Here is a 16,234-nt window from a genome sequence, read left to right as displayed (position 1 = left end):
CCCTTCCCAGGGCAAGTTGCCTGGATGTACAGGCTCTCTGTGGCAGGAAACATAGACCAGTATTGTGCTAGAAGAGCTGAAGAAAGGCACAGTGGAATTAGTTTAGCAGCAAATGAAAGACGCGCTTTAGTAGCTGCACAATCTTGTCTTTTTGAAAAAAAAAAACAAACCAAAACAGCTTCTAATGAGACAAGTGCCCTCAGTGATTTAGAGAGCACATATATCAGAGGAAGGCAAATGCAGAGACCTCTTGCTTTTAGGCACATTTTGCATTGTCGCTTACTGCTAATGTTATCTCCTCCCTGCTCAACTTTCCCTTTTTTTAGCTCTTGCATCTGGTGGCTCTCTTCCAATAACATCACTGGATGCAACTGGAAACTTGGTGTTTGCCAATGCTGGAGGTACCCCTAACATCGTCACTGCCCCTCTGTTCCTGAACCCTCAGAACCTTTCTCTGCTCACCAGCAACCCAGTTAGCTTGGTCTCTGCAGCTGCAGCCTCCGCAGGGGCCTCTGGACCAGTCGCCAGCCTTCACGCCACCTCCACCTCAGCCGAGTCCATCCAGAACTCTCTCCTCACCGTGGCCTCTGCCAGCGGGGCCACATCCACCACCACCACTGCCTCCAAGGCACAGTGAGCCGGGCTGGGTGTGCTCAGCAGCCTGGGGCACTGTGCGCTGCCATCGGCGCCAGCCTGGCCGATGAACTGCAATGCCGCGGGCAGCTCTCACCGTGCTGCTGGGGACAAGAGAGAGAGAGAGAGAGAGAGAGAGAGAGAAGAAAAAATATTTAAAAAAAAAAAAAAAAACAAAAAAAAAAAAAGGAGAAAAAAAAAAAACGAAAGCAAAACAGGAAGGATTTAAAGCTGGGACAGACATTTGCCTAATTTTATAATAAACACTGTCTTTTCAGGATCGCTTCATGGATCGGAGAACTTTCTAACCAAAAATGTAAAAAAAAAAAAAAAAACCACAAAAAAACTAAAAACCACAAAAACACAAAAAAAGTGAAAGGACTACTTATCATTTCCAGCAGTCACAATGACAAGTTAAGGTGGGTTATCAGTTCAAACATAGGAAGGGGATTTCTTGGTTTTTTTGGTCTAAATATCTTTCTTTTTTAATTATCATTTTATAGGTCTGTTGTACAGGCCATTATGTCATACAAGGTGTTTATAATCGTATCAATCATGTTGGGGGTTCCTTTCTTAACTGGTACAATTTAGGCAGGCCTGTATTACTGGTGTATCTCTATTATTATTATGATTATTATTATTATTATTATTTTTATATATATAGTTTGGACGCGTTTGTCTTTTGCTCCTGGATTATTTTCAGCGAGCTCCCACACCATGGGGGGAGGGTGGGGGGTGGAGAGGAAGAATGGAGCACAAATAGACTTTCTGTCCTAATCTTCTGGGAAAGTTCTGAACAGTTTCCTCATCCTTGAATTTGTCTAATGCCTACTTGTAGGGGTCAGAAGAATTTATGTTCAACGTTTGTGCAGGAAGCTCAGTGCAGCAGCAGAGATCATTGTGTGCAAGCTTCCAGGTTGGTTTCTGCTTTTTAAGCAGAGGTAGGAATTAGCCTCGAACTGCCATTCTTCTCTCAAATATTTAGACAAAATGGCCAAATTATGATCTTAGCTTCGTGAGCTTGGTTCCTTTTAAGTTCAGAGAGCGGGATGTGACCAAGTGTGGACTGTGTGACAATACTGATGGCTCTTCTGTTCCAGTGATTTCATTTTGCTTTGCAAGAGCACACAAATATATTTAAAAAACATCATGACCCAGGCTAATTGGCAGCATGTGAAGCAGCATTTACAGTCCTAGATACCCTCTAGGTGAGTTGGTACTGGATTTCAGAAAGTCACATTCTCCCCATTCATAGCAATATTCCTTTTCTGATGCTTCCAACACTATTTAGAAGAGCTTCCTAGTAAAAAAAAAAAAAAAAAAAAAAAGAAAAAGGTGCTTCTGGCTGCAAAAGACAGAAGCCAGGAATATGGGAACAGAAGGTGCCATTGTTAATGCCAACACAACAGAGCCACTCTGGGGCTTTGCACACCCCAGGCTGATCTCGTGTGGTCTCTGAGCTGCAGGGTGAGAGTGACAGTCGGCCGGGGCTGGCCTGGCACTGGAACTCACTTTTTAAGGCTGATCCTGATCTGTGGAGCAAAGGATATTTTTGTGGATGAGGAAAGAGAAATGAACTGTACAGAAGTTAGATCCGTATATTCTTAAATATACAATCTAGTATCTGAACCAAAAAAAAAAATTTAAAGAGAGAAGACTGGATCACTGCAATGCAGTTCACGTTGAACTTTCCATTCCTGATGGATTTAAAGGTTTCTGCCATGTGTATAAAACTAAATTACTTTTAGCTAGTGAGGGTATTAGAAAAATCCCTTTCCCACCGACCCCCTTTTCTTTTGTCACCAGAGTGTCCTAAAATAATGAGCTGATGCAGCTATGTTCATTTTGTTGATGATTCAGGGGGATCCTGGAGCTTCTCATCCAAGATCCGGAAGGCAGCAACTTTAAACTCTACCCGTGCTTTGGTTTGTGGCCTGAGCATGTGGGATTTGTGTTTGCACTCAAGTGGCAGAACCCCTTATCTCTCCCCCCACCACCATGGTTTTGCTCTGTTCATCTCTAACTCTCCACCTTCCTATTTTACTGATATTTAAACCAATTACCCCTGAAACTTCAAAACTAGTGAACTGCAAGCAGGGAAACTAACAAATGTCCGTCCACCGTTTCTTATGTGTTTTTGATTTTTTTATGTTTTATTTTTTTAAAACTAAGCTTGAACCAAAGTCAATTTCTAGCAAGCTGCTGTACTAATGGACTAGTTTGTGTAAGTGCAGTTCAGATGCAGAGAGGCGATAGATGCTACTGACAATTTCTTTTTCATTTGTCTTTTGTTTTTATTAATTTTATATAAAAGTTGCTGCTTGTTTTTAATCTTTTTTGGTTTTTTTTTTGGTTGGTAATTTGTGTTATCCTTGGGGCAGACTCTTAACTTGATTTTTAATTTGTTTTCTTTTATTTGATGTGTAAATAGAATGGCAATGTCAGAGGATTGTTAATCCAAGAGGTCCCACCTTTACCCCCACCCCCTGATATGGATGAATCTCAGTATTTTTGATGTGTCTCTACGTCTTCAGGCCGTGCAGGAGACTTAGGGCTTTGAATAATACTGCAAAAATGGCAATGGCCCACAGTAAAAGCTTCAGAGCAGCAACAGGTACAGCTGGGTGAGCTTCAGGGAGGTAGGAGAAAAGTAGAAGAGAAGATGCTGGTACCCACTGTGCTGGTCTGGAGGCCACAGCACGGTCTGTAGTTTTTACCAAAGGAATGCAAGTCCTTGGACTTGTTTTGAGTGAAGTAAGAGGATGGGCAAAACGGCAGCTGTAGCGTTTGTTCCTGACTCTGAAAGTCCCTGCTTACTTTCACACCTGTGCAAAAGTACAATTTATCAGGAAGCTTTTTTGTTAGAGGGGGGGAGACCACCAGGCTTGTCTCTGATGGATCCCCTCCTCCCCAAGGGTTTTGTGGTGGGTGGGGGGCGTGGTCCTTGCAGATATCTAGGAAACACAAAGAAAGGTGGGCCTTAAATCAATGGAAAATCCTCTCTCCACAGTTCCAGGAGACTGTGCCATTAGCTGTCTGAATGAGTTTTCATGTCCCATTCTTGCTGGTTTGTGGTTGGGAGAGGGTCTTGTTGAGTACATATCTGGAACACTAATGCAGCTTGGATGGTTTATTTATTATAAAAATCTGCTTTTTTTCCTGACTACCTTTGCATTGGTCACATGGCTTTGGTGTGAGCACCTTATACCCCTTTACCCTCCTCTTCTCTACCCCATCACCCTGTCTGGGGCCCAGATTCCAGGGAATTTCTTGGCCAGTTTTTTTCTGAGAGAAACTGGAAACTCAGAGTAGCCACATATCCAAAAAAGCTTGGTTTTGTTTGCAGAAGCTGACATAATACCCAAACAGCACATATCCCATGGCATCCATTGCCAGTGTGCTCTGATTCATTGATCCCTAAAACATCCCTGACTTGTTCCTGGAGCCTACTTTTCATCCCTATCATCTTTTTTCCTCATGGATGCTGGCTACCTCCAGTGTTTAGGTGAAAGACAGAAATCAGACTGGCAGTGAGTGTACACCTGCCAAGTTAGAGCACATGTGGTCCTTCAGAGAATGAAAAGAATGTAAGACCAGAATTTAGCAGAAGTTTTTTTTTAAATGGACATCATGCTGGCAGCAGAAATTGATGCATCTGATAAGAAACAATAACAATTATGTACAGACCCAGTAAATATGATCACAGGAAGTTTGATGGTGTGTTGGAAAAGGATAATGGCATCTCTTTTTCAGAGTTCCATGTTCTGTATTTAAAGATGAGAGGGTTGCTTTTCATAGTTGCAAGCATGTCTCAGTACCCAGACAAGAAAAGAGAAGGTGAAAAACTTTCCCTGCAGACACAAATAGGTCAAAAAGCAGATTTCCAGGGACACAAACACAGATATGCCATGAAGGTCAAAAATAATTTAGAGAATGGCTTCAGGAATTGGTCTTGTAGCTTGGTGATGACATTTTTTTCTGATCTTAAGAAAAACATGTTCTGCTTTAGCACACTTTGGCTTTAGCACACTTGGTCTCCTTAGAATCCACTGTCCACATCACTGTGGAAGGATTCACAAACAGCCCAAAGAAAACACACACTGCTTACAATCATTACAACTGCTTAGATTTCCTGCAGAGCAGGGGGGCAGGAGCTGGGCTCTCCTCCACCCCAGGGATCCTCCAGATGCCTTGAAGTTCTTCCTGGGATACCAGAACTGTTGCCTGGAAAGGCTGACCTGGAACAGAGACTAGGCAGAGCAAAAGGAATAAAACAGGAATTTATTGAAAGGATTCACCTTGGGCAGTGCAAGAGCCTGGCCAGGGCTGCACCCAAATCAAATCCCAGATAGATCCCAGTCATGAGTTCTTACACTTTTACAAGTTTTGGTTCATCCACATATTGGGGTTAATTATCCAGCCACAGCCCCAGGCTAGGAATTCTCAGCCTCCTGGCTTGTCCCCTTCCCCTCTTTGTTTGTACCTTTTGGGTACCAGCTGTCCTTGGTTCTCCAGCTGGGAAGGGGTTGTTTTGTCCAGCTACCCTGTGAAGAGAATTTATTAACATCTAATATGAAGTTTCAGAATTACACACCAAGCAGCAGAGAGTCTGAGAAATATAAAAGCTAAAACCCAAGGCATCAGTTTTGGTTTGAACTACTGTACAACATGTGTTAGTTAAAGTACATTTTTATCATTAGCTGTGAGATGGTGTGGATGTGCACAGAGACATCTCTTGGAACTATGACCTAATGTTCAAATGCCACCTCTGTAAGCCTCACACAGGGTCCTTTGACACATTTCTGCAGTTGAGTTAGTGAAGGAGACAGGATTATTAATTCTTTAACCTTGTGCACATGCCTGCAAAGCAGAGTTACTTAAAACAGGAATTCCCTCTTTTTTTGTTGTTGTTGCAAATGGAGCAGCACAACCATTACAGCTGGAGCCATACCACAGATACTAAACCAAAGCAACATCTAATTTACCTTAAATATCAATTCATATTTTCTTAGATAAAGAAATATATAAAGATACAAAATTATTTTAAAGAGACAGGTAACTTCTCATGGTCATAAGAGTGTTTTAGGACAGATAAAATAATGCATAGTCCAAACTTTCAATGATACTTGGTTTTAAACTGGAAGTTTAAAATGTAGATGTTTTTATTGCCACGTTAACTTATGAAGAGTCACTATTCTCTATTCCTGTTTTGCCTGAAATGGTTAGATGCTGTTTTTCCACACCCTGTACCCCAGCAGGGCCTGTCTGTCCCTGTTGGGTGTTGCTTAGGGTGGAGTATTACCAAAGGAATAAGCTGGCCTGCTGCCCCCCACTGTATTTATGGCTGTCAGTTCCCACACAGCCAACTCAAATCCCTTTCTATTTTTGCAGCCAGTACATTTGCCCTCTCCTTCCCAAAGTACTAAAGCAATATAGAATTCAAGATAACCTATCTTGCACAAGTTCTGCCCTTCTCACTCATTAAATCTCTTGTTGCTGCTTGTTTCTCTCTTCTTTCTAGAGGAGGGTCCCCTAAAATACTTTAAAGATATTGATAAGGGGACATTTTGTCAAAAATTTGTTGGCTCACAATTCAGTTTCTTAAGATGCTCATATCTTTGTCTCCACAATGTGAGTGGTACCTGGTTCCCTCAGTATCAGTGCCAGTTATTTCAGTGCTTTTGGAACAATGAAAAGCAATTCCTCTATTTACATATCTTCACACATGGACACAGTAACGCATGGGAAAAAAATGATTTTTTCATCTTAGCTATATCTGCATTTTATCTGTCTGCCTTTTCTCCCAGGATACTCCAAGTGGGAACATACTCTGAATTTTTACCTCTGCTGGGATGCTGTTAGGAGGGTGTTAGGGAGATTGCACTGAAATTACAAATAGTTAACTGTGGGAAAAAAGACATCTTTTACTCAAGTAGATAAGGCCAGCATGTAGAACGTATCAAGTACTTCTTTTCCAACCAAATTCCTCAACATGAAGCAGCTACTGAGCTTGCTCTTGGGGCTGCTTTTAGGTCCATCAGTGCTAAGAACCGTCCATAACTGGAATAATCTGGGCCCCCTTTCTCCCTCCCTGTCTCAGTCCCTCTGCCTCTTTCCCTCCTTGCTCCTTCCCCATCTTCCCTCAGCAAAAGGTAGCACCATACAGCTCTGAGAACAATACTTGTGGGTAGCAGCTGGCTTCTGGCACCTTCATAAAATACCTCAGCATAGCTTAGCATTGTCGCAGAACTGGTTTTAAACTGAAAAAATCAGAAGAGAAAAGCAAACTTTATAAATAGTGGAGATAATTCTAGCTGTAGAGTTTAGTTGAACTGATGGTTTATTATGATTGATAAACATGATTATGCTGTATGTATTTGAGATCCTGTTTATAGGTTACAACTTTATAGGGTCGGGTGGGGGTGGGTGGATGTTGGGGGCAGAGAAGGGGGTTTGACTGTGTTAGAAGGAAAATGTTTGCTCATGAATTTTTTTCCTTGTATCTGTCTTGCCAAAGGAAACATTTTGTCGCTCCTGGGTTTGGGATTGTTGTTTGGTTGGTTTATCTGTGGTCTAATCTGCAGCACAGCACGTGGTGGCATGCAGGTTACTGATGGGGTTGCTGTTCAGGGTCCTTTCGAGTGTGCGCACACTTCCCTCCCTCTCGGCCTTTCCTTGCCCCTCGCTGGGATCTGAAGATGAGGCAACAAATATCGAGGAGGCTCGGGGGAGAGATGGCTGTACTGGGCTGGGATCGACCTCGGGGCTGGAAATCCGTTTCAGTTGAGTTGAGTTGTTCCAGAGCTGAACTGGGTCCGCTGTGTTTAACTCCAGGGAGGGACAAGAATGGTTGTCGCATCTTAATCTATCTGGGAGAGCAAAAGTGAAACAGGTTCCTTTTATCCCCCTTGTCTTGTTACTGAATGTAGGGCTTGTAGTGCTTGATAATAGGTGGAAAACTTTTTAAAACACTTCCTTTTCTAATAGCAATGCTAATCCTGTCTAGACCAAAAACTATGAAAGAAAAAACCAAACTGAGAGAGGTGAAAGCTAACCTACTCCTAACACCTGGCTGGTCTGCCTGAAAGGGTTGAAATACTGTGAGACGGTCGTGGGAGAGGAGCTTTGAGGCGTTGTTGGCGAGGGACCAGGTCGTTCTCCTGGGCCGCGTCTCGGTGTTGTGCTGGGAGTAGCAGAAGAGCGAGTGGTGCTTGCCTTGGGAGGGTGCTGCAGCCGGCTCTGTGCGGGCTCCAGGGCTCCCTCCCCGCTGCCCTGGGCTGCTGGAGCGGGCAGAGGGCGGGGTGTGCGTGGGTGGGTGCGTGTGCGAGTGCGTGAGCGCCAGCCGTGCCGGCTGGGCAGCGAGAGCTGGGTTCTGCAGGAGCTCGACTCCACTGGGGAGGGACAATTCCCAGTGGCCTCGTAGGGAACCAAAGGCACTGATAAGTTGTCAGCTCTGCTGTTCTCAGAGCGGGTAAGAGGAAAAGCTGGGTGGGGGTTTTTTGAGCTTTGGGTCAGTGTCCCTTCCTCTAAGGACCTCATCTCTTGCGGGTACTCCCACCTTTTCTGCATGGAGTTGCTTTGGCTCTGTGAAGACAAACGGTGTCTGGGGATTGCCCAGTGCTGCAGGTCTTAGGCTGATGTTGGGATACAGTCAGGGAAAACTGTTTCTTTCCTTCAAATGTGGAAGCAGTGTAGTCCAAGGTCAGAGTCTGTTCAACAGCTTTTGCATATGGTCTTTCTCTTAAGGGAGGGACCTCGAAGACTCCTTTCTTTGCTCCCCAAAGCAGCCTTGTACGTGTTCATGTATCGTGCTATTGGGCTGAACTGTTTTATCAGTGAACTTGGTGAGCTCTTGTGAAGAAAGGGAGGGAGGAAGGGGGAGAGCGGGTTGTCCAGCTACTCTTCCTCCGGACACCAATCGGGTTGCAGAACTTCACTGAAAGCTTTACTAATAGAATTGTTGTTCTGACATTATGTAAAAGTGGTATTAATATTGTGTGACTTTTCAAAGAGCTAGTTAGATTTATAGATAGGTAATAGGGATATTGAAGAAATGACTTCTCAAAGAAAAGAGCACTTGGAACAAAAGAAGTGGAAAACAAGGTGTGCTTTATGGAAAACAAATCTGAGGAAGGAAATGAAACAGCTTGTGGGAGGCGAGGGAAGATGATACCCTTTGGCGTTCCTTAGTGCTGCTGAGGCTCAGCCCCAGAACTGGAACATACCCCCTCTGCCTTATTTCATCTCTCTACCAAACAGGACATTGTCAAGTAGCTCAGACCAAAACACTGATCTGTCTTAAAACTGTGTCGGTCTGCTGGGGAATGTTCTCCGGCAGAGCTTTACATAATACCATAAGATACTTAATTTATCACATTAGCTTCCCCTTCCCTCCCAAAATTGTCTTATCCATTGTAGGCCCCACTTGAGGATTCTCACTGCCTTTGCTGAATTCTGTGGCAGCAGCTACAGAAGCCCTGTTCCCCGAATGTCATAACTTCGTGTGCGTTCCAAGCCGGCACGTTGCGGTGCTATAAACCCCTGAAATCATTTACCAGTAGGAATCCTAAGACCTTGGGGGATGGCATGCCCAGGGGCAGCTCGTGGAGATCGCACAACCCCCTTGAGAAACCATTTAGGAACAAGAGCGCCCGTGACAGTGTCCTGACAACAAGGCAGTTGAGACAAAACCTTTAGTTCTTCCCCCATTGACTCTCCACGTGTCGGCCTCTGCGCTCCCTGCGCCTGAGCGAGTCCCAGGGGCAAACGCAAGGAGAAGGACTCGGAGCTCAGGACGGGAAGGGAAGGCACCGCTGCGGGGCTGCCCACGGGGGGCTGGAGCAGCACTGGCCCCCCCTGTGCCCCCTGTGTGCCAGGCAGGAGCTCCTTGGTCCCCGCCGTGCCGTTGTTCCATTTCCTTCCTCTGTGGTAGTATCTAAGGCTAGGTGTGAGTAGGTGTGGGGTGTTTATCCGCCACAGGTACAGGAGCTGTCGTATACCTCATTTCTAACTCGTAACTGAGTAACTTGCTTTAACTTTCTCCAAACCCCACAGAGTTGCCAAGTCTGCCCTCCCTCCTTTGATTAACACTGAACTCTGGCCTATAGCACCCCGTGACCTGCAACCTGGGGAGTGACCCCCTAACGCCTCTGAATGTCGCTGCTTAAAAGCTACTGCAAAGTGAGGGCAAATTGCAATCTTATCTTATTTCCTTTGGTTACAAGGGGTCCTCTTGGTTAGTCTGTGAATATCCACCCCCTCCCCTCCACTCTCCATGGAAAAGGGCCACCCACACTGCCTTTTCCCAACCCGGAGCCACGCTGAGCTCCAGGGCCCGGAGGTGCTCTCAGCCCAGTGCTGTGTACATGCTACTCACTTTTTAACATGACCAAAAAAAAACACACAAAAAAAGAAAAAAAATAGTAATCTCCAAATACTTAATTTTCTTCTTTATTATTTGACAATCCTGTATCCCTTCCCCACTCCCCAACCTGGCCAGAAGCTGCATCCTTAACCCGGTCCATCTTTATTTGAATGTAGTTCCCCTACCCCCATGGGAAAGAGAAGCTTTGTCAGGTCACGGTGGCTGCTATAAGTCGGGAGGGGGCGGTTTCTTTGTTTTGTTTTGTTCTTTTAAAAATTTCCAGCCAAAACCAAAGATTTCCTAATGATTGTATAAACTCAAAACAAACAAACAAACCAAAGACAAAGGGCGTCTTCAGCACCAAGCCCACCTGTGAGGCCGGCCTGGCCCGGGCTGGCCCGCCAGGGTCGCTGCCAGCCCGGGGCTCCAGGGTGAGATCTGGGCACAGGCCTGGGAGGGGAGGCTGGGGCTTCGCAGGTGGGTGAGGAGCTGAAGGCTTGGGTGCAGGATTGGCTGCTCTGCTGGGTGCTTTAACCCTCTGGGGGCTGGGTGATGTTGATTAATACACGCTGAGGTGCACTTCTGAGCTTCCCCCCCCTTCACTGCTTGGAAGAGGCTGTCCTGTCGTGAGAAATCCCTGAAAGAAGAAGAAGCAGCTTTTCATTTCTCCTCTAGTTCCTTTTTTCTAGATTTCTTTTATTTTTGCAGCACCACTGTGCAACTATGCATTGTATTTCTCAACCTTTTATGCTAGGTAGATGCCTGTGACTTTTTAACTTTTGGGGGGGGATTGCAAATGGAGGAACTTTTTACATGGATCTTTTTAATCTCAGTTGATTGGGGGGTGTTTGGTTCTAGGGTCAGACAAGCTCTATCCCAAAGCAAAATCCAAATGTTAATATTATTAGCCTGATGCAGATACCAAAGATAATTTCTTTCCTGCAGAACCTTAGACTTGTGTATTAAGTACGATTACCCAGCACTTGCATTAGTCTAACCTCAGTAATTCCAAAGCTTAGATGTATATTTTGGTATATTTCTGGGATATTAAAAAATTGTCGTTTAAATTCTTGTTTGTTTCAGTGTAATGCTCTTAAAGTCATAGCATGGAGATAACTGAACTTGTCCTATTCTTAGTAGTTTGAAATAATAGTATTTTTGTATGTTTTGGGTGTGTCTATGTATGTATTAACATAACAGTTTTCACTGCCTAGGTGTTCATAAATAATAATAAAAGAAAAACCAACTACAAAGGGTTTTTAAACTGTACATAATATTCCGTGAGGAATTTCCACCTGACCGCCAATTTGGATCGCATTTTCACTGATGGCCACTCCCAACTGGGATTCTTTCTTTCTTTTTAAAGAGACAGCATGTTCTTTTGGTTTTCCCCACTGACCTGAGGTTCTTTCTCAGTGCAAAGGGGGTTTCGGTGTTTTTAAGGGGTGGGCCAAAGAGGAAGTAGCTTAAATTTTGTTTTTAAAAAGTATTTGGCGTGTTAGTTTGAAAACTACCCCTTTGTATAAAGAATTGGGAGTGGAAAACCAGGCCCTTTCTTCTAAATCTGATAAGAATTTTCAAAATGAGGATTTGTGAATGTCTGTAGTGTCTGGGCAGTTCCTTTTTGCTTTTTTTCCCTAACTAAGACAAGTTTTTGGTCCTAATGGTTTCATTGCTCTGTGCAACTGCCTGCTTACACTGGCTGGGAGGTTTTTTTTTCTCTTGCCCTTCCTCATATACTGCATTTCTACACTTGAGGTCAGAAGAACACTTGAAATCAAGGGCCATTATGGGAGTACCCTACCCAAACCCAAGCAACCCAAGCTTTTCTTGAGACTGAAATGTGAGAGTCCCACACATTTCAAAACCTTGCTGATCACACTAAGGGTGAGGAGGAAGGCGAAATGCTGTCTCTTTAAAGACGTCCTTTATTATTATTATATTATTATTATTATTATTTTCCCAGTGGTTGCCTACAGATAGCTGTAGGCATTGAGAGATTGTGTAGATTACAGTAAATCAGAATGAAAAGGTAGATTTTGTGTAGATGCATTTGTCTGCTGTAATTTTTTATATATATTAAACTTACTGTAATTGTACAGTTCATTTCTGTTGTAAACATCATTAAACCATTTTCCAAGTGTTTTAACATGTATGCACTTGTTTGTAGTTTTTAAATGTGTTGGAACTGATTGGAGACTGATTCCACTTCCCCTGTGCTTCAAAGTGGGCCAGAAGATTGATCTGTGGTGCCCTTTGTCCTGGCAAACTGGAGGGGAGCCCGGGTTTTATGCACTCTGCTTGAAGCTTTTGTTCTAATTCTGTATTTATCAGCTCCTCTCCTAAAAGCAGAAACAGCTTCAGTGGCTTCCTGAAGGCAAAGAGGAGACTCAGCTCAACCCCACAGTGAGTGGTCCCAAAACCAGCGTTGGATGTTTTTTGAAATCAAGGTATCCATTGATATATAGAGAACATAAAGATGATTTTTTTATTTTTACCCCCCCCCTCAAAGAATTTAGTTTTTGTTGTTTGGTGGTTGGGATTTCACGCTGCCAAAACTTGTGACTTCTACATCTAGCAGATAATGTTATGGTGATTTAAAAAGAGAGAGCTGTTTTCAGCAATCTTTGTTCTTGCATTGAGTGCTTTGCAGCATAACTTTACTGTAATTTTCAGCTCAGCTGCCTCACTTATCACCCAGTTCTCTCAATTTTTCTTGTCACTGCAAAACAGTAAAGGATCTAGGGTTTTTTTTTTTTTTTTTGAAAGAAGCATTCATTACCATGTCTCAGTTTACTTTTTTTTTTTTTTTTTTTTTCTTTAATTTATTGCAAATATTTTTTAAAAGCTACAAGCACCTACTGCAGATACAGTTTTACTGCTAAAAAAGTAAAACTGCCTTGGAACTTGCATAGCACCCATTTCTACAAGTTTTTCTGCTGCTAACCCACCCAGCCCCTGGAAATAAGACATAACCTCATCTGGGCAGTGCCCAAGAACAGCAGCTCTTGTTCCCACAGCCTTGCTTTAGCTCTGCTTCTTCTGTGAGGACTGGTGAGATGGCCTGGTCAGCTCCTGAGTCAAGGTGAAACACCTCTGAGTTTGCTGGGCTGGACTTGTTCTTGCTGAATTCCTCCAGGCTTCTCTGTGCAGCCTTGTGAGGCAAAACTGAGGCTGCAGCAGCAGGAGGTGAGTGTCCCTTGGATACCTGGGTTTGGGGCATTTTCCCAACAGCCCATCCCAGCCTCTGGGATGTTTGTAGGAGCTCCTGTTGGTGGAATCCTGTCCTCCTCAGCTTCCCTGGGAGATGGTGCTGCTGGCTGCAGGCTGGCTCAGACAGTCTGAATGCTTCAGGTAAGGAGCTCGTGCCATTCCCATTGCTGCTCCCCACACACACACTGGACTGTGGTTTATTAATTCATCAAAAACACAGGACATTATTGAGCTGGTACCTCTTTGCAATGGTACTGCACCTTTTGGAAGCAGCCTCCTGAGAGACTGCTTTGGAAACTGCATTTGTGTCAGCTTTGGTAGTTTGTTGTCAGGGACTGATAATAGGGGAACCCATCTTTTTTTCTTTGTTTTTCTGCTTTCAGTGAAGTCTCTCACTCAGTTTACCTGTCACATATTTATGGATGAATGGCAGTGCCACTGCTTGGTCTTTTTTGGGATATTGGGGCTCATTTTCTTCCTACTGGAAAGCTGGCATTCAGCCTCTGTGCTTTGCTACTGTAAAATCATGTCACTCTTTATAATTAAAGAAAAAAGTTGCCCTCCGCTGAAGCAGTTTTTTAAAGGTAAATTTAAAGCAAAAAGGATGAAATAGTCCTAAGATAAATACTACAGGAAGCAAATACAGTCCTATCTTTGCAAATTGTTTAAATGCAATAAAGCCATAATTCTTAATACTCTGGAAGACAAGGAAGGGCTATGGAAACAGCTGTGTTTGTTAGAAGGTGTGGTCTGGCCCCAAAATACAAACCTTACCAAAAAAAAAAACCAGCCTAATACCCAATACAATTGGAAACAACTTTACAGATATGTACATTCTAATAGCAGAAGCAGTTACATGATTCAGGAGGAGAGGGAGAAGGAAAGGGCCAGGTCCAGATTCTGTGCACCAACCCAAGGAGATTGTTGCACACAAAAAACACACAGTGCTTGTGATTGGTGAAAAAGGCTTTTCCCCCTCTCCTCCCCAAGGCAGGTGAGCATCTCTCACTCCTGCCCATTCCCTCTGAGGCTCCCACTTAACGGGGGGGCAAAGGCTGCATTTGGAGAGCATCATAAGTGTCCTTGGTTGCTGCACTGAGCCCCTGAAAAAGAAAAAAAACAGAAAAACAGGTGAGGGATGAGTGTGAGTACTGCCTGGCAGCAACAGGATGGCAAGGGGCTCAGTCAGGACAATAAGTCTGATTTTTTTTTTTTTTTTCCCCCTATAGAGGTGTTTGCTCCTGAGCAATTCTTTAGTCTTTGTGTGGTGCAAGTAGCTATTACTTAGCTGAAGGCAAGGTACATCCTGAATAATTGGTGTGAAAATATGATTACAGCAAATCATCCTGACTGCTTCTGCAGATCTTTGGAGCACATTTTATTTGTGTATTATTAAGAGCTAAATGATGCTAGAATGAGCATCGATAAATGAACAGACATCAAATCAAGGAACTTTGTTCTGTGGACAATTTGGAAGGGAAATCAGGTGTAGCTCTGGGTAAGTTGGCAGTAAGACCTCAGGTGGTTTTGAATCCCAGGAAGCACCCCCAGACAGCCTTTCCAGTGATGCCCAGTCCTTCCCCTGACAGCCTGCTCAGGTAAGGCAGCTGTGTGATGTGGATTCCAGAGCAGGGGTAGCTGGGGCCTCTAAGAGTGAGGAGTTACTGAGATACCCTGGTGCCTTCTTGGGAAAATTCCAGCTGCCTTTCACTTCTCTGTGCCCCCCTGTTCCATTGGATATCCAACACAGGGGAGGACAGGGGAGGGGAGCTGCTGTGTGAGGTGGTTCCTACCTGGTAGAGACCTTCATGCCCTTTGCCTCGCCGTCTCTGCTGCTTTGGGAAATAAAACAAGCATAGATTGATTAATGGGTGCTTTCCTGATTATGCAAAAAGAAAGAAGCCCCTGAGTTTCCCCATGCTCTGCTGAGAGCATACAGGATGTGCCAGCTGTGCATGGCCTGGACTCTGCTCTGCACAGGAAAGCACCTGGTGAAAAAGGACCAGCCCAGACATGCTGCAAGGGCTGTTAAGGAAAAAATAGAGAGGATAGGAAATAAAAACAAATTCTTTTGGGTTGCTGACATATTTTCCTATCATACTGTTAGAGTGTTGCTATTTCTTTGATTCACTGTATGTATAGAGATTTGGCAGCGTTTCTGTAGATGCTGATTATTTAGTAATAGATTGTATCACAAATGTGTCAAGGAGTAGTGCTTGTTACAGTTAAAATTGCAGCAACCTATTAAATGATCATATATTTTGAAGGGGACAAGGGCTTCCGTGTTCTTGTCCCCCCAGAAACAGAAACATTCAAAAAACATGGTGCAACTTTATAGCCCCATATCTCAGAGCTTGACTCTGGCAGAGGAGCATTGGAATAAAAAAGGGGAAGAGATTAAATGTTGGTGTTGCTTCAGCATTTCTCAGCACTAAACTTTGTTTTGAAATGCCGTTTTTTTTCATGTGTCAGAAGGAAATGAAAGGTTATATATATATATATATATGACACTTTGACATAAAATAGAACCTGTGTAGGTCAGAGCAATTTTTCATTTTGCCATAAACAAGCGTCCCCAGATGCTTTGTTTTCGACACAAGTCCCCCTCCCCCAGCAGTTTGTGCACAGAGCTAAAACTCTCCCTGTGCTGTAGCTGGAGACGTGACTGACGTGTGCTGCCTTAAACATTTGAGAGCTGAGCTGTGGGAAGGACGTTTCTCCTGTTCCTTGTCTGAAATCAGGCACAAGGAGGGGCTGGCACTTGCTCTCCTCATCCTGGAAAAGCAGCAGCTTAGCAGCCCGTGGAGGAGAAACCATAAACCTGCAGATCCAAAGTGCTCTGGAGAAACATGTCTCAGAATCTTCCAGTGCTGCTGGACCTTTGCTGCACTTGACACCAGACCTTCCTTCAGCTGTTCCTCACCCATCTCACACCCTCTGTCCCCTCAGCCAGGGCAGCTGTCAGGAGTTTTCTGCCCAAAAGCTGAAATCTTCTCTGTTGCCATGTTTTCACCAGGAAAGTAA

The 16,234-nt window shown here is 44.0% G+C and overlaps 2 protein-coding genes across 12 annotated transcripts in view; one reads left to right on the top strand and one right to left on the bottom strand.

The window, feature by feature from the left end:
• The window catches only part of POU2F1 (POU class 2 homeobox 1), a 111,881-nt gene extending 98,132 nt beyond the window's left edge, over positions 1-13,749 (top strand). For 5 of the 9 annotated variants that reach the window (XM_079308593.1, XM_079308592.1, XM_079308590.1 and 2 more), the window contains one exon: positions 327-1,967. In XM_079308593.1, the coding sequence (XP_079164719.1) occupies positions 327-637 (311 nt within the window). In that variant the 3' untranslated portion in view covers positions 638-1,967. Of the gene's footprint in view, positions 1-326; positions 1,968-12,331 lie in introns of those variants that run through there. The other 4 variants (XM_079308591.1, XM_079308589.1, XM_079308594.1 and 1 more) reach the window with 2 other exon arrangements.
• Positions 13,750-13,897: 148 nt separating this feature from the next.
• Positions 13,898-16,234, bottom strand: part of CD247 (CD247 molecule) — a 51,884-nt gene continuing 49,547 nt past the window's right edge. For 2 of the 3 annotated variants that reach the window (XM_079308925.1, XM_079308926.1), the window contains 2 exons: positions 15,004-15,045; positions 13,898-14,313 (listed from right to left, as the gene is read on the bottom strand). In XM_079308925.1, the coding sequence (XP_079165051.1) occupies positions 14,248-14,313; positions 15,004-15,045 (108 nt within the window). In that variant the 3' untranslated portion in view covers positions 13,898-14,247. The remainder of the gene's footprint in view (positions 14,314-15,003; positions 15,046-16,234) is intronic. The other variant, XM_079308927.1, reaches the window with a different exon arrangement.

The sequence above is a fragment of the Erithacus rubecula genome (assembly GCF_903797595.1).
Source record: "Erithacus rubecula genome assembly, chromosome: 1".
Taxonomy (NCBI): Eukaryota; Metazoa; Chordata; class Aves; order Passeriformes; family Muscicapidae; genus Erithacus; species Erithacus rubecula.
This window is presented reverse-complemented; position numbering and strand designations above follow the sequence as displayed.